Below are 17,432 nucleotides of genomic sequence, written 5' to 3'. Positions count from 1 at the left end.
CTGACCGCGCCCGCTCACCTGGCCCGCCTCGGGTGGCTCAGCCGGCGCCGCCCGCCGCCCGCCAGCGGGGGCTCGCCCGCGGCCCCGGCGCCGCTCCTCTGGCGGGGTCGCCCCGAGGAAAGCGCCCCTCAGCCGGCCCGCCCCCCTCGCCGCCCCGGCGGCACCCGCCGGAGCAGCCCCCCCGTCCGGCGCCGCTTGCTCTGCCGGCCCGCCTGCAGGACGCGCGCGCGCGAGCCGCCCGGGACGCCTGGACGGGCCGAAAGCGGCGGGCGGCGGAGCGGAGGGGGCGTCGGCGCAACGAGCGCGGGGCGGGCACCGGCGCCCCTGGCCCGGACTCGGGCGGAGCGCTGCGGGGATGGGGGCCGAGACCCACGCCCTGGGGGGATCGCTGCCGGCTGGGAGCGCAGCCGAGGAACAGCGAGCCTCCTTGTCCTGGCAGGACCGCGCTGGCCAGGAAAGGCTCTCGCGGCCTCCGAGCCCGCCGGATGGAGGCCGCCCCGCGCAGCGGCTGCGGGGAGGGGGGGGCGGGCAAAGGGGGCGCTCGGAGCCCGGCGGCGCAGGCGGCGCTGCCCTTCTTTGCGCAAGGCTGAACATGAATTTCGGGCGTTATCTGGAGCTTGCGCGAAGCTACGCCGGGAGCGCCTTGGAGCCGCCTCCCCGCACTGCCCCTTCGGAGGGGCAACCCAAACGGTTGGGGCTGAAGCGGCACCCCTGGGCCTCTATAGCTTGGGGGGAAGGAGGCGAGGCCGAGGTCCATAAGAACACGCAAGGCACTTGGGGGGGAGATCAACGTGGAGAACCTGGGGTCCTCCCTTGAAATGGCGCTGCCCCCCCTCCGACTTGGCGCGCAATCTGGGGGTTCTCCGGGACTCAGCTGCCGCTGAAAGAGCGGGTGGCAACTGTGGCCAGGGGGCCCTTTGCACAGCTGCATCTTGGGCACCAGTTGCACCCATTCCTGGACTGGGGGGTCGCGCTGATGGTCACTCACGGCTTGGCCACCTCTGGGTCGGACTAGCGCAACCCGCTCCCCACGGGGCTGCCCCCGAAACCGCCCAGAATGCGGCCGCGCGGGCGGTTGGGGGGGCACGTCCCCTTTTGCCCACGAGCACCGCTGCTCCGCGAGCTGCGCCGGCCTGCGACAGGCGCCGGTTGCCCCTTCCGACCCCGGTTGGGCCACGGACGTCCGCCCCGCGCGCTCCCCCCCAGGGAGGGCATCTCCGGGCTGCTCCCTCTAGGTCCGCTCCTTTGCGGAGGGGAGCCTGCCTTTCCCGCGGTGGCCCGTGCCCGGGAGCGACCCCCACGGACTCCCTCCGCTGTGCTTGTTGCCCTGCGGGGCTCCGCATTTCCTTCTTGTTCCGCCGCGGGCTTTTCCTGCCCCTGCTTGTGCTGGGCGGCCTTCCAAGCCTCGGCACGGCACAAACCGACGGGCTGGGCTAGTGGCGGCTGGGGGAGGGCTGCCAGTCGGGGGGCGTAAAAGGGGGTCTGCAGGGCCAGGCTCCCAGCGGCCCTTCCGCCCCGCAGCCCGGGGTGGGGGCGGCCTTGCGGGCTGCTGAGACGCCACTGGGGCGCAGGACCTCCGACCCGCGGGGCTTGCTGGGTTCTGGGGTTGGCGAGTTCGAGAAGGCAGCCCGGCTCGGGCGAGCCTCCTCCGCGGCCGGCCACTCGAGGGGGCTCTGGGGGCCGATGCAACCGGCGCCGCCTTGGCCGCCTTGGCCCGTCGGGGGCGCTGCTGGGAGTGCCCTGCAGGGGGCGCTGTCGGGGCAGACGCGCAACGCAGCGCTCTGGAGCGGCGCCTCTTTCCCGCCTTTCCCGCCGGGCTCGACGCGGCTTCCAGCCGGCGCTGCGCACGCGCGACTTGCGGAGGGCGGGGCCCGGCCGCCGCCGCCGCCATCTTTGTCCATGGCGAGCGCGGCTGTTCGGCGGCGGGGCCCACGGGCAAGATGGCGCCGGCGGCGTCGCGGAGGGCGGGGCCGCGGCGTCTGGCGGGAAAGGCGCTAGGCGTCTGGCGGGCGAGAGCAGAAGCGGCAGCGGCAGTGGCAGCGGCGGAGCTCTTCGTCCGGGCCGGGCGCCATGCACGTCGTCAAGCGAGGTGGGCAGCCCGGGCCCCCACGGACTCCGGCTCCCGTCCGTCCGTCCGTCGTCCCCGGCGGCGGGCGGGAGCCGCCGCCCCCCTCGCGTCCTGGAGGGCGATGGGCTTTGTGGTCCCCGAGCCTTGTCCCCCCGCGGGCCCCTGGGTGGGGGCGCCGGCCTCCCCGTCCCAGCCGCGGGGGGCGGCGGGGCCCCTCCCCTGGTGCCCCGAAGGCGCGGGAGGGGGCGCCAGCCCTGCGAGGTGGGCCGGGCCGGGCCCTCGGGGAAGCCCTGCCGAGGAGCCGGGCCCCGGAGGGCCCCGCCGGGCCAGCCCTGGGGGCTCCTTCCCCTCCGCGCCGCGCCAGGCTGCGCCCCCGGATTGCGGGGCTCCGTCTCCCGCTCGCCGCAGCCCCGGGGCGCCTGGAAGAGGGGCGCGCGGGGCCAGACTTCCCGCGCGGGAGGCCCTCGAAAGGGGCCCCTGGGTCCCCGGGCCTGCTGGTCCGGGAGGGCCCGCGCGGCCCGGCGCCCGTCCTCCCCCCCTCCGCCTGCCTGCGAGGCCCGGGCCCTGAAGGGCAAGCGGGGCGTCCGGCCGGGCCCCCTCCCCCCTTGACCTCAGGCCCTTCTCCCGCAGATGGCCGCCACGAGCGCGTCATGTTCGACAAGATCACCTCCCGCATCCAGAAGCTCTGCTACGGCCTCAACCTGGACTTCGTGGACCCCGTAAGTTGCTTTCGGCTCCCCCGACTCGGGGCCCCATTCGCGGGTCCCTCGCTGCGTGAAGAGGCCGCCGTAAGAACGCTGGAGCGGGACTCCCGCTAGGGACGGCGAAGAGCAGGGATAAAGTAACCTGGAAGAGGCTCCCCGGGCTGGGAAATCTGGCGTTAATCACGCAGAGAGAAGGCCGTCTGATCGTTCCTTCTTTCAGACCAGTGTTTCCCCGCCTTGGCCGCTTTAAGACGGGTGGGCTTCGGCTCCCGGAACTCCCCAGCCAGCCATGCTGGGAGCCGAAGCCCACCCGTCTTATTTTAAAGCGGCCGAGGTGGAGAACCGCCGGCTTAAGTGCGTCGCGTGCAGCCGCTCCGTTGTGATTTATCCAAAGAAACGTGGTTCTTCCTGAAATCTTCTTCTGTACGATGTTTCAGGAGGGCTGCAAGAGGCAGATTTTGTAGGCTGTAGAGACGATACGCTTCGGGAAAGCGCTTTGCCAAGAACAAGAGGGGTCATCGGGTGCTCTTTTCTTTTGGCTAGGCTCAAATCACCATGAAGGTGATCCAGGGTCTCTACAGCGGGGTAACAACCGTAGAACTGGACACGCTGGCTGCAGAGACCGCAGCCACTCTCACAACCAAGTACCCCGACTACGCCATTCTAGCCGCGAGAATCGCTGTCTCCAACCTGCACAAAGAAACAAAGAAGGTCTTCAGTGGTGAGTGTGGCGGGACGACCTTTGCTCTGCAGGGAGAGTTGGGGGCATACAGGAGGCTGATAGGCGAACGGTAATACCGTTAATCTGACTAAAAGACGTTCTGGATTGGTGGTGTGTGCGAAAGCACTGGTTTGGCGAACGATTTGGAAAGATGCGCTGCTGAATGAAAGTGTTCTGTTATGGTTGTTGTGAGTCCAGGGCCCCCGATTCAAAGGTTGCTTATGTGTAAACTCATCAGTGGTTTTAAGAAACTTGGCCCCTTCCTTTTTCCCTTTCTGTCAGATGGCCATGATAAGGCCAAGAAGATGAAGCACGCTGGGTCTTCGGAACGCTTGGTATTTGCTGGGAAACATGAAATAGCCCTTTTGTAAATGCAGAACTTCCTTCTTTCTGTATTCAGACTCTGATACAAAAGGGCCGAAGAACTCTTTTCAGATATGTAGCCTTGGACTGAATCCTGCCCTGCACGTAAAGGGATTTATTGGGAAGGTTGTCAGCCTAGACCACCTTGGGATTGCAAGATGTTCCTTCATTTTTTTCTAAAGAACCCCAAATGGTCCTATACGTATTTGTTTAACTTATTACCATGTTTTTTCCTTCTCTTTCTGCAATAAGGGTACTGTCAGAAACAAGGCTAAAAATATAAGCACACGATAAAACAAAGAGCAATGCAAAGGTTAATAGGGTGGTTTAAGATGTTCTTAAGAGACACCAAGTTCATAAAAAGTAGTCTGGAATACAATAGTCTTCCCTGCCTGCCGAAACGTAAGGGACCAGGTGGGCTTTTGTAGCCTGTCTGGGGTGACCACTGAGAAGGCTTCCTTGTTGAACTTCCAGTACAAAAGAAGTCAGAGGAAAATTGTTCTAGCTCCTTGATGGCCTCAGGCTGATATAGCTCTGAATAATTCTGGTTATACTGTTTGGGGAGAAGCAAATTAATCTGAATGCTGGTGGGCTCTGAACAGAAAGATGGATGAGTAGAAGATTGATCCTCTACATCTTGACTGCCATGTAGATGTGTGCTACTTCTCCCACGGTTAATATGACCGTGTTATCTGTAGTCATGCTCTATCCTGCCTTTGTTGCTTTGTAGATGTGATGGAAGACCTCTACAACTACGTGAATCCCCACAATGGCAGGCATTCTCCGATGATCTCCAAAGAAACACTCGACATTGTACAGGCCAACAAAGATGTACGTGCTGATTGAATAAAGCATCTTTTCAGCAGATGGAGTAAAAGGTTCTGGTGCTGGGGGAATATAGTCTTGAGATGGTATGGACTGGAATGTTACCTTGGTCTTTTTGGGTTAGTGCAAGTGTGCCTTTGTGGGGAGGTGTGCAAGGCTGCCAGTTGGCAGTGCGGCCATCACGAATTGCAGCGTCACCTGCATCCTTTTTGTGATTCTGGTATTTCCTCTGTATTTAGGGTTGTGAGCACAACTCGGTGGTCTTTTCACAAAGACTTGCGTCTGGGCCTGAACTGCACTGGGTCTCTGTTCCCTACAGCAATGAATCTTTTCAGTTGCTCACATAGAATTGGCAGTGCTCGAAGTGTCATGGCACAGATCATCAAGGCCAGGAAGCATTCTGTGATTAAGAGATGATCAAAAGCAGTTTGCTACTGAGAACTCTCCCTGACGTCAGATTAGATCCCCCAAAACCGAATATTTGAATTCCAGCGTACTTAGGAACAAGAGAGCTGCATATCTGGGCTCATGCTGGACGAGGTCTCCTCTCGAAGCTGAATCTGATGTCCTGTTTCTTTTTCCAGCGACTAAACTCTGCGATAATTTACGATCGGGATTTTGCTTACAATTACTTTGGCTTTAAGGTAAGGAAGAGCTGATCTCTCTCTGAAGGCAGCAGCTGCGGTTAAGACTTGAGAGAAGGTAGTTTGTAGAAATGTTGGAGTAGAGGGGAACATAAGGACCATCTGTGCGACGTGCAGGAAGACCATTTAAACCCTCCATGAGAAGGGATCCTCTTCTCTTCACCCTCTTCTTCAAAACCTCCAGAGGTGGAGAACCCACAACCTCTGTAGGGAGACCCTTCTGTTCTTGCAGATGTTACCATCAGGAAGCTCTTCCTTGTATTTAAGGGATACCTAGGGAGCTGCAACTTGGACCCATTACTTCCGGTCCTAGTTTCTGTGGCCAGGGAAAAGCTTTCATGACCATCTTTCCTGTAGCTTCTCTTTATGTACCCGAATGTCCCTACTCAGGCGTCTTTGGTTTGGCAGGCAGTAAATAAGGCAGGGTGTCTTTGTCATTTCTATGAATGGTCAAGAATGGTAAGTCGGGACTACCAGCTTCAGCTAGTTTCCAGCTTTGTGCCTTCTCCGGCATCATCTTCCCCATCACACCCTCAGCCAACCCGTAAGGCGGGAATTCTTCTGATGCCCGTGTCTGCCAAGGAAGCTGCGTGTTTCCTGGCACGTTCTGGCTGTGTGTCAAGGCTTGCATGAGCGCAGCGTGCTTGGTGGAAGAAGGGCAGAGAGGTTGCTTGATTCAGGGCAGGAGGGGCTGAATTATCTTTGGGAATAACCCCTCAAATCTGCATGATGGCTGGGCTGAGGGCAGCGGCGGGGGGGGGGGGGGAATCCAATCTCCTCCTGCCAGCTTCCTTGACCGAGCCAGCCAGCCTGTCTGCCTGCCTGCCTTCCTTCCTTGCACAGCTGGAGGGGCTGATAATTCTTGATAGGTCTGAAATGGCCTCTTGCTAAGGACAGTGGAGTTGAGGCTGATGGTCCCAGTTACTTAATTTATCACAATTGTTGGTGTACCACCCAAGTAGCAAAACTGGGCAGTTCACGTAATCAAATATACAGCAGTCACCTATCCTTGCTAAAAAAACAAGGATTTGCAAGCCTTGTTTTGCTTCTGGGAAGGTTTCTTTGGGATGGTTGAGGAAATGCAGCTGGAAAGGGCCTCTTCTGCACAGTGGAGAAGCTCAGGGGCTGTTGGGTGCCTCATCCTGCTGGGGTCTCTGCTGGCTCCAGGCCATGGGGGGAAGAGGGGCAGTTACAGCAAGTGCATTTGGGTGCTGGCAATAGATTTAAAGATTGGTTGTCAGTGATACATGGTTGTATTATTTTATTGTCCCCTGATGACGTTATGCTTTTTTATCTTCTGTAAGACTCTGGAGCGCTCCTATCTTCTGAAAATCAATTCTAAAGGTTTGTACGATGTTCTTAATTTTTTTAAACTTTTAATAAAACCTGGCCAAAAAATGAGGGTTTTCGACTAACAGACTTTAAAATGACTGTTCTAGAAAAGCAAGATAATCAAGTGAGAAATGGTTGAACTCATATTTCTCAAAAAGTTTCAGGCCATCTCAGAAGGTCTCAACAAACGCGGTGGGCTTCTAACACACCAAAATTGTGAATTGATAAGGTACCTGTCTCACATGGAACCTTCATAACCAGCCAGCCTTTCCCCCTTACTTCCCCCTCCTTTACCCCAGTTTAAATCCTACGTCAGTTAACCATTGTATGCATTTGATGAAGTGAACCGCAGTTCACGAAATTTTCTGCCTTTTAATAAAATTTGAAAAAGATGCTACCAGGCTCCTGAAATTTTGCCACCATCAATTAACACAACTCTCCTCCAATGATAAAACCTGGTGGATGAATGTTTTATATTGATAATACTGGGTCTTTCCCAAAGGGGTAATTTAGGCAGGGGCAAGAGGCCATTTAAGGACCCTCCACAAGCAGAGGGTTGACTCGCGTGAACATTTGCTTCCTTATTCCCTGGTCTAGCCTCAGACTCTTCCAAGGAGCAATACTGTTGTCCTCCTGGAAGCACATTCTCTTTCGGGGCTCCTCTGAGCAACTCAAACGTAGGCCAACGTTGGACTAAAATGTCTCCTAAAATGGGTTTTTATTGATAGGGGATTTTTTTTCCCCTTTTGCATCCTTGAAGCAGTTTTGCCATCAACTTTCTTATCTATGCACCTCGAAGACACCCAGATCAGGTGAAATAAGTGTGGGGACAGGTCTCTCTCCCACCCAGCCAAATACGTGAGGTCTCCTTGTCCTACGCATACGAGGGCTCCTTCCCAAGAACGTCTTGCTGCTCCCCTTGAGTGTGGTGACGCGCTCTCCCTTCTGTGCCTTTCTGCCTCGCAGTGGCTGAACGTCCCCAGCACATGCTGATGAGGGTGTCTGTGGGAATCCACAAGAGCGACATTGAGGCAGCCATTGAAACCTACAACCTTCTTTCCGAGAAATGGTTCACCCACGCCTCTCCTACGCTCTTCAACGCTGGGACCAACCGCCCTCAGCTCTCCAGGTAAGGGTGGGCGGCTGGCTGAGCTGTGCGGAGGGGAGGGGAGGGGAGGGGAGCTGCTTCTGGCTTAGGGCCTCCCCACCATCTGCTCTTCAGGTGCGTGAGACAGTAGCTCCCTTAATTCTCCACAGCTGGACTTGGGAATCAGTCTGATTTCAGCATCTCGAGGGCAGCAGCGGAGAAAGGACGGAGGAGTTTCTCGGTGGTTGCCTTGGAGCCTGCTGCAGCCACTTGTAATGGGCAACGTTTGCTTGTAATTGTGGCCTTGGGAAATTTACCAAAGTAAAGTTAGTCTGATTGGGAAAGGCCTGAATTGGGAAAATAAACTGTGTCCCTATTACTGAAGTTGTTAGATTGTGGTTTGGAAGCACCGCCATCTTGGTAGAAAAAAATTCAAGGGTTCAGGTTGTCTTCTGTGGGGTTTTGGGGGCTGCCTTGTATTGGAGCCTGCAAGTCTCCCCTTCTTTCCATTCAGCTGTTTTCTGCTGTGCATGAAGGACGACAGCATTGAAGGGATCTACGACACCCTGAAGCACTGTGCGCTCATCTCGAAGTCTGCCGGTGGAATTGGAGTTGCTGTGAGCTGCATCCGAGCCACTGGGAGCTACATTGCTGGGGTGCGTCTGCTGTTGGCCGCCCAGTTGGATTCCTGCATGCTGTGGAATAAGGGTGGAAACTGCAACTGAAAACAGACTCCGTCATGGAGATGGAGAGTCTTTTTCTCTTGCTAAGGAGCCACGTAGGCCTGTGCCTCAGTGGGTCTAGTTCACTGTCTCAAATCTCTCTATTTTTCAGACAAATGGGAACTCCAATGGGTTGGTCCCAATGCTGAGAGTCTACAACAACACGGCTCGCTACGTGGACCAGGGGGGGAACAAGGTAGGAGGCATTCTTCCAAGGCTGCTGGTAGAGACCTGTGGATTTCCCAGGATCTTCTCCAACACAGTTTAAAGGGAGGGCTTGTCTCTGGCCAGTGATGAAGGGGTCCCCCATCCTCAGCACTCTCCCATATTGTTGGAAGGCTGGCAGACTTGAAGGTTTGGAAAGAGGGCTCAGAAATACAGTCAACGTGGAATTTGGCCTGGAGGAATTTAATAGTGGTCTTCACTGTGATTGCATGTTTCTGACAGAGACCTGGAGCCTTTGCCATCTACCTGGAACCATGGCACTTTGATGTCTTTGAGTTTCTCGACTTGAAGAAAAACACTGGGAAGGAGGAGCAGAGGGCTCGGGACCTTTTCTATGCTCTCTGGATCCCAGATCTCTTTATGAAACGTGTGGAGACCAACCAGGTACAGGGAACGCGGCTGATCTCTCAGACACTTGGCAGGACACCTGAAGAGCTGGGAATAGCCTCACTGTGGCATGAAACCTTGCCGCAGAGCAAAATTGCTCTCCCAATATTGGAGGCCTAGAGAGTGTTACACTTATTCTTGTGGGCTAATCCTGGACTGATCAGAAGTGTATGTTGCTCTGTTTTTCAAGAACTTAACATTTAAGGTTTTTATTAACACATTTTGTGGCTTGCAGAAGTGAAATGTAACCCAACCCTGGGCCTAAAAGAGGATACCCATTAGCAAACGCATAGACTAGAGCGCTAGGAAGTGGCAGGCCTGCTTTTAAAAGAGCTCCTGAGGCCCTCATGTTGACTGAGGAATCCTTTAAAGCCCCCAGTTGCTACAGGCAGGAGCCGCCCCAGGTGTAGGTGCAAAGGTTCCCAGAGGACAACTCAGAAAAGGTGCCTTGAAGCTCTCTGGCTGGCCAAGGCGCACCCTCCCTGCTGATGCTTCCGTCCTCCCCAGACCAAAATGAAGCAAGTGCATGCCAGAAACAGGTTTTGGTGTTGTCTTGGTTCAGAGAGTGGCGTCCAGTGCCAGCTGGCAAATTCTGCTCATCAACTTCTGCTCAAAGATGACAGCTTGCTTCTCTAGCAGGCGTTCCTTTGAAGTTTGTGCTGGAAGCAGGCAGAGGAAAATGGGCTGTCCTCACGGCAGGGCTCCGGAAGGGCCCGGGGAGGCCGATGGCCTGATGGTTCTGTGGAAAGGGGCCAGCTGAGCAGAACCCTTTTCCCAGCTGCGCCCAGCCACCTCCTTCGATTCCCTCTTGAAATGCAGCGCCCTCCTCAGCCTGGCTGCTTCAGCCTACCGGATCTGCCAGGAGCTACCCTGGTGTTAGGCTGGGCTTACTCCTAAGGAGACCGGTGCTTCCCTGACCTGTAGGGGAGCAAATTATCCTATTCCGTATGGGGGAAAAGTGGAACAGAACACTCGGTGTGTTCTTCTGAGCCTCCCCTCCAGTGATGCTTTTGAAGAACCAAAGCCGGGTGTGGATCCTCCATCCTTTGGCTTCCTTGAGGGCAGGAGCCTTTTGGGTGCAGCAGGAAGGCCTCAGCTGCCTTTGGGGGAGTCTCTTTCTTCTGGGTGGGGGCTCGAGCCCACCAGAGCTAACCTTCCCCCCTCCTTCAACAGGACTGGTCCCTGATGTGTCCAAACGAATGCCCAGGTCTTGATGAGGTCTGGGGAGAAGATTTCGAGAGGCTCTACGAGAGGTAGGAATCACCAGCTGGGCTGGGACGTGCAGAATGGAACTGGCAGCGTTTTTCCAGGGCGCTTTGGAACGTGTTTGCGTCAGAAAAGAAATACGGCTAGGCCCCTCTGTCCTCTGGTGGCTCCCAAGGGGCTCCCTCCAGCAGGGTGGGAGGGGCACGGAAGGAGCAAAATCCTGGGCTGTGGTGGTGCTAGGGAGAAGGCGCTTGGGGGCTGAGGATCTGCATTATGTTGAGTTGGAGGGCTTGCCGGAACTGTAGTCATGTGTATGTTGGAGGTGGTTGAGGTGCCCGGCTGGTGGGTTTGGTTGGAATATGGATGCTTTTTGTGGGGAACTGGTGCCCCCAGCTGGGGGAGGGTTGGGAAGGTGTAACCCTGAGGTGTGGAGCTGGAGGGCATAGAGTGCGGAAGGGGCTGTTGGGGAGGCCAGTCGATACTTTAACTTTTTTGCATTCTGTATAAGCTGCTGAGAGTTACTTGGCAATGGTGGAGTAAAAGTACATAAATTAAAACCAGCTAAGTCCGTAAGTAGCCAGGCGCACTCATCAGGCCTCTCGCGTCTTACCAGTGCTTGAACTGGGCCTGGAAAGCAGCAGGAGAGGGGCTGGATGCCACCCCACTGACTCATCCAGTTTGGCACGCGTGGTCTCGTGTGTGCCCTTTCCTGGAGAGGGACCTACCTCCCCAGTAACAAGTTGTGTGCGTCGTCTGTGGGCTGAAATCCACGGCTTTTCCCTCTAGCTATGAGAAGCAAGGGCGCGTCCGCAAAGTGGTGAAGGCTCAGCAGCTGTGGTACGCCATCATTGAGTCGCAGACGGAGACGGGAACGCCGTACATGCTTTATAAGGATTCTTGCAACCGGAAGAGCAATCAGCAGAACCTCGGAACCATCAAGTGTAGCAACCTGTGCACCGAAATTGTGGAGTTCACCAGCAAGGATGAGGTGGGTCACCTGCTGGGGCTCCAGGGAACTGCCCCTCCCCTCCCCTCCCCTCCCATATTGGGGACCATCAGCCGCTCTCCATGTCTTTCAGCCAAAGGCAGAGGGGGGTTCAGGCACCCAGAAAAGAGTCTTTGGGCACTCTTGTGTCAATAAAAGGCACCTCCCTGATTCATTGCCTGGTCAAGAACTTTGGTTTGGGCTCAGGAGCTGTGAACAGGAAAGCCTTGCTTTGAGGAACGAAGAAGCAAGATAGGGAGAAAATGTAGATTTTGATACTCCCCTCCTCTTCCCACAGTTCTTTAAATTCTTTGGGGAGCTGGTCGTTCACCAAATCATTTGAAAAAGAAGTTAGGAACAACGGACTCCCATTATGGGGAATAAACGAAGTATGGTGGATCACTAGAATCCCCCTGCCTGGGCCCAAGCTCGGAATCGGGGATTGTGGGAGGCTCAAGGGAGCAGCTTCTGGTGGGGTGGGGTGTGCTCAAGGGGAGGCAGGTCTTCTGGCAGGTGGCTCATGTTACTTTGCCTGCTGGTAAGAGCAGTTCTTCCCTTGCGCCTTCCAGGTTGCAGTCTGCAACTTGGCCTCCATAGCCCTGAACATGTACGTCACGCCAGAGCACACGTACGATTTCAAGAAGCTGGCCGAGGTCACCAGAGTCATTGTCCGGAACCTGAACAAGATAATCGACATCAACCACTACCCAGTGGTGGAGGTATGTGAGGGGCAGCGAGTTGGCACCCTGGCTGAGACATGGAGGGTAAGGCTAGCAGGGGGCATGATGGCTGGAAAGGAAAGGTTTCAACAAGACTTTGGAATGTGTGATTGTTCAGGAGTCTCTTGTGCTGAAAATGCAGCTTATCCCAATGCTTCTGGAGTAACAAATCTGTATGCTTTTTCTTCACAATAGCACACTTTTAGGATGCTGTTAATTGTTCTGTTGTAGATCTGTCCCCTTTCCTTCCCTTGTAAGCGTGGACTGAGACAATGCTGCGGATAAAGCTCTTCTCCTTGGATCCCACACTAGAATGGGACCAACTCCCTGCTCTCCAGAGAGTTCTGAACCCTGATTGAGCTCTGGAGAAAGCCAGGGGCCCAGAGATCTCCTGGCGCATCCAAGGCTCTTAAACCTGGGGGTCTGGGGTGGCCAATGGTCAGCTCAGCTTGTTGGGCCCAGGAGCAGGAGGGTGACGGTGTTCTCTGGATGTTGGAGGATGGGCCTGCCAGCAGGGGGGCCATGTTGCAAGCGCGGTCTAGAAGCAGGGGAACCAGGTGCCAGTCCACCCTCACCTGCGGAAACCCCCTCGGGATGAAATGGAGATCCACACGACACCTTCTAGAACTCTCAGAAAAGGCGGGGTGTACCTTTAGCCCCCCCTGACCCTCCTTCCTTTCTTTCCTCCAACGCCTCCAGGCCGAGAACTCGAACATGCGCCATCGCCCCATTGGCATTGGGGTGCAAGGTCTGGCTGACGCCTTCATCCTCATGAGGTTCCCCTTCGAGAGTCCCGAGGCCCAGCTGCTCAACCAGCAGATCTTTGAGACCATCTACTACGCGGCCCTGGAGGCCAGTTGCGAGCTCGCCCAAAGACACGGGCCGTACGACACCTACGAGGGCAGCCCGGTCAGCAGAGGAGTAAGTGGAAGAATGGCTTTGGATGGGGCCGTGGTCTGCCAGCACCGGACCGGCCACCTGAGCCTGGAGGAGGCTGCTTAAAGCCAATAGCCTTCCCCCTGTAGTCCCCCAAAAGGAAGCATCCGTCGCTTTGGCTGTCGCTTGACGCGCGATATTCAAGGCTGCATCTGTGACCTTTGGACACAGAATTCAGTTTTCGAGAAACCTTTATTCAGAAATGACATAGCGTGTTTTTGTTCTAATTGATGGTTTCCGTCAGTTTTTCTGTAAACAAGATTCTTTGTAACTACTTACACGCAAATGCAAGATCTCTTTTTATGCTGAAATATTTTGGCATGATTTTAAAAAGTCCGGTTCAAACGTTGGTAGCTGGAAACTCGCAGCCGTGTTGATCCTGCGGGCTGAGGATAAAACCTGTTTGCAACTCGTTATGCTCGGGAGATACATTTGAAAGGTCCTTCTCTTCCTCATGCTTGTGCAGAGAATGCTCACGCCTCCCCTTATAATAATGTGGGAAGCCTCTGCAGCGCTGGGAACCAGGCCAGGGAAGAACAGCTCCCGTTCTGGCCCAGTGACGGGCTGCAGCGAGCCGTCGCAAAACGGCGGCCATGGGGAGAGGCCTGCCTGTGTGCAGAAGAGGCGCAGCCATTCCCGAGGAGGAGAGCCGGTGAAGATTCTCTCCGCCTGCCCTCTCCCCTGCCCCAGGGTGCCCCGCCAACCCATCTGCCGCTTTGTTCTTCTGAGAATGCCTGCGAGGCCTAAGTGGGGCTTGAAGGTGTTCTCGAAAAGGAAGAGGTCACAGCCAAACAGCTTCCCGTTTATCTTTTCAAATCAGGAGAATCTAGGTAAAGTCAGGTGGACAGGCAGCCGCCCCTTAGCAACCGTGGGCAAGTGCCAGCCCTTGGCCAGAGGGCTTGGATCAAGGCCCTCTGCGCTCTGCAGGCCCCTGCTCTGTGGCGGGGCTTCCCGGGAGAGCAGGCAGGTGACCTTGGCAAGCCAGGAGCTGGGTTGGCCCGATGTGAAAGGCGCTGCCTTCCCTCCTGCAGATCCTTCAGTACGACATGTGGAATGTGACTCCCACGGACCTTTGGGACTGGAGTGCTTTGAAGGCAAAAATCGCACAGTGAGTAGAAGACCCTAATCCCCCCGCCCCCTGCCTGTGGCAGAGGATGGGTGCCCAGCGCAGAGGGGACCTGCTCCTGCCCCTTTCCTGGGAATGCAGAAGTGCTGCTGCTGCAGCCTCCTGGGCCCCTGCCAGCCCCCCTTTCCTCTTGCCCGTGTGTTCTAGGTACGGGGTCAGGAACAGCCTCCTCGTGGCCCCGATGCCAACAGCTTCCACGGCTCAGATTTTGGGCAACAATGAGTCTGTGGAGCCCTACACCAGCAACATCTACACCCGCCGGGTTCTCTCTGGGGAGTTTCAGGTAAGAGCCATCCCTGAGCTCCTTTGAATGAACAGAGAACTGGGTCCAAGGTGGGTCAGAGCTGTGCTGAGGGCCCTGGGCTGCAAATAGGATAAAGGACGGGCCACCGCCTCTGTGTCGTGTAATTGGGGCCACAGTGAGGTTGGAAGCTCTGGGCTGCTGCATGGAGGATAGTGGAAAATCACCGCCTCCGATAAAGAAGGGCCTTGTGCGGTGAGGTAGGAATGGAAAGTGATGCGGACCGTAGATGGGCTGTTGTTGCTAGCTGAAAGGAAGTGGCTGGTGCATACTGTGACTGCGGGTGTCTCGGTGTTGCAGATCGTGAACCCCCACTTGTTGAAAGACCTGACTGAGAGGGGCCTGTGGAATGAGGAGATGAAAAACCAGATCATTGCCTTCAGTGGCTCCATCCAGGTATGTCTGGGACGTGGTCCGGGGCCCTTTCTCTGGTCAGAGGGCTCCGTTAATTTTTCTGTCGTGCACCCGATGTTACTTGTGAGGCACAGCTGAGTTCGTGCAGAGTTGTGTCATGGAAGTGATACAAGATGATGCAAGGAAGTTGCACCCTTACACCTAAAATGTAATCTTGAACTCTTGTTGTTGAATGGCCTTCTCTCATCCAGAGATGTTTAGGTTGCAAAACGCAGGGCTGTATGTAATATAAAAAAATGCACACTGCCTAAGGAGTTTGAGAAGAATGGTGTTTTCTCTTTTTAGAAACACCACCTGGATGGTTAGGAAGCTTTAAGAGAAGCAGTTGGGGTGGTGAGAATGGACAGGAGAACTTGCAGCAACAGTCCGGTCAAGGGGTAGATAAGCCACCAGTAATTACTTTCGTTGGCACTCCAGCTTGGCAGGAAGCGGGAGAAGGGATCGGATAGGACAGAGATTGTGAAAACATGCTTGAGAACAAGTCTTGCTTTCTCCCGTGTGGGAACTCAGCACCATCCCTTGAAACGATACAGAAGATTTGGGAGCCACGGAAGGCAATATTCACGCATCACAGAGTTAACAGGAGAATTTACTACCCGCAGTTCTGGAGGGGTTCACGGAGGATCAGCTCTCAACGGCTGCCGACGTTAGGGGCTGTTTTCCGGCTCCTGAATCACAGGTGGCGGCAGCAGCAGCCCTCAGTCATGCTTACTGGCCCTCCCATCCAGGCTTGTGGGTCTCCTAAATGATTGCGTGACGCAGAAGGCTGGAGAAGGTGGGCTAAAGGCCAGGTGCGGCATCGGGGCTCACCTGAACTTCTTCAGTGCAGGGCCTGGCTTTTAAAAAGGGGGCGCCCCTCCTCAGTCGCACAGGCTGGAGGTGCCTTTTGCCCTGGGCTTCCCGGTCCTGAATGTCTGCAGAGCGGCTGCCGAGATTTCATACTCCTCTCCTCTGAGCCCGGCTTTCTGCCAGCTCTGAATCGCCCGGGGACTCATTCTGCTGCCCTCCTGCCCTTCAGAACATCCCGGAGATTCCCGAGGACTTGAAGCAGCTCTACAAGACCGTGTGGGAGATCTCGCAGAAAACCATCCTGAAGATGGCGGCCGACCGGGGGGCTTTCATTGACCAGAGTCAGTCTCTGAACATCCACATTGCGGAGCCCAACTACGGGAAGCTGACCAGCATGCACTTCTACGGCTGGAAGCAGGTGAGCGGGGAAGGTCGGGGCAGCAGGAGCCTCCTGGCCACTCTCCTCTTTGTGCTGTGGGGGGAGGCCCACCTTGAACAGGCACCCCACCCACCTTCCGCGGGGAGTCGGAAAGGCCCGCCCCCCAGAGGGGAGCCAGAGCTGCCTTCTCCCTTGCGCCCCTCCCCACAGCCCACCAGAGCGCATCCTTGTCCTCTGAATCCAGAGGCCCCTCTGGCTCCGGCAGGGACGGTGGCCCCCTTCATTTCGCTGGTGCTGGAAAACGAAAAGGGCAGAAGCTCGTTTCAGATGCCCCTGGCTCCCGGTGGTGGAGCAGGCTGACGAAGCTCCAGGCGGAGCCTGAAAGAGGGGCTGCGGCTGTTCCGCTTTCGGTGCTTTGTGTCTCCCGCGTGCTTGGCCACAGCTGCACGTCCCCTGCGGGCAGGCCCGGTGCTTAGCTCTCCTGCCTTTCCCCCGCGCCGTGGGTCGGCTTTTAGGACCCCGCCTGAGCAGGGCCCCCGCATCTCTCTCCTCTGGTTCGTGTGGTGGCGGCAGTTGCTGCCTTGGGCTGGGGCTGACGTGGGTTTGCCTCCTGCAGGGCCTGAAGACGGGGATGTACTACCTGAGGACCAGGCCAGCAGCCAACCCCATTCAGTTCACCCTGAACAAGGAGAAGCTGAAGGAGAAGAGCTCCCAGGAGGAGGAGAAGGAAAGGAACAAGGCAGCCATGGTGTGCTCCTTGGAGAACCGGGACGAGTGCCTGATGTGTGGATCCTAAGGAGCCGCTGGGCCGCCCGCTGCCCCCAGCTAGGTTAGAGAGGCCTAGGTTGCCTTGGAGCACAGCGAGGCCGTGGCGCTGTGCTTACGGGAGAGGGGTTGGAAGCGTGTGGGAAATTGGGTAGCAATAATGCCCTTGAAAATGGCCAAGCCGGGGCTGGGGGCTGGGGGGAGGGGAGCTGGTGCAACTGCTGCAGCCAGAACCTGTAAGGGCCCTCGAACAGCCTTGGGTTGTCCCTGGGATCGAGAGAGGCTGTTCCTAAACACGCGCAGGGAGGCAGGTTCAGGCATGCTGAGGCCGGGGAATTGGGCTCCTTGGATAATCGCGTCTGGTGCCTCGTTCCTTCTGGAGAGAAAGTGCTCGGTCTGATGTTGTGCTGCACCTTCTAACCTGGTCCTTTCCGTGCATCCATAGGCCATCTTTGGAGAAGGATTCAATGATGACAGATAGAACCATTTCTCCCTCCCTCGTTATAAAGCCTGTAAAAACTTTGCTCGGTGAAGATCCCCACTGTGTTGTCAGGGCCACTTGGGCTGGGCTGTTTTTACTAAACAAAAGTATGCTTCTTGACTTCACTGTTTAGTTTTCTAACGACGACTCTGGCTTCCTTTTTGACTATTTATTGTATTCAGGTGCTCTGCATGTAGACTTGAATCCTTTATGCTTATCTGGTGCATCAATAAAGACTGAGTCTAAAGTTGGA

General features: G+C 56.3%; 1 protein-coding gene across 2 annotated transcripts; it reads left to right on the top strand.

The window, feature by feature from the left end:
* Positions 1-1,857: 1,857 nt before the first annotated feature.
* On the top strand, positions 1,858-17,432 carry RRM1 (ribonucleotide reductase catalytic subunit M1). 2 transcript variants are annotated; one of them, XM_088140357.1, is made up of 20 exons: positions 1,858-2,089; positions 2,699-2,787; positions 3,316-3,493; positions 4,587-4,687; positions 5,266-5,325; positions 6,630-6,669; positions 7,624-7,786; positions 8,259-8,400; positions 8,579-8,662; positions 8,914-9,075; positions 10,252-10,331; positions 11,071-11,272; positions 11,839-11,988; positions 12,688-12,909; positions 13,956-14,032; positions 14,198-14,333; positions 14,652-14,747; positions 15,784-15,972; positions 16,550-16,762; positions 17,144-17,432. In XM_088140357.1, the coding sequence occupies exons 1-19, from the start codon at positions 2,071-2,073 to the stop codon at positions 16,727-16,729; spliced, it is 2,370 nt and encodes a 789-aa protein (XP_087996483.1). In that variant the 5' UTR covers positions 1,858-2,070; the 3' UTR covers positions 16,730-16,762; positions 17,144-17,432. The 2 variants fall into 2 exon arrangements, with proteins under 2 accessions (XP_087996483.1, XP_087996482.1); XM_088140356.1 differs by having other exon boundaries at positions 16,550-17,432.

This window comes from Python bivittatus, unplaced genomic scaffold (assembly GCF_059951505.1).
Source record: "Python bivittatus isolate LINGU-HERP-01145 unplaced genomic scaffold, Pbiv_v1 ctg000340_np1212, whole genome shotgun sequence".
NCBI classification, from domain to species: Eukaryota; Metazoa; Chordata; class Lepidosauria; order Squamata; family Pythonidae; genus Python; species Python bivittatus.
This window is presented reverse-complemented; position numbering and strand designations above follow the sequence as displayed.

Excerpts from the sequence above, each read along its gene's own strand:
- RRM1 (XM_088140357.1), top strand. Across the intron at positions 10,332-11,070 it reads TTCGAGAGGCTCTACGAGAG|CTATGAGAAGCAAGGGCGCG; the intron begins GTAGGAATCACC and ends TTTTCCCTCTAG. Across the intron at positions 12,910-13,955 it reads GCAGCCCGGTCAGCAGAGGA|ATCCTTCAGTACGACATGTG; the intron begins GTAAGTGGAAGA and ends TCCCTCCTGCAG.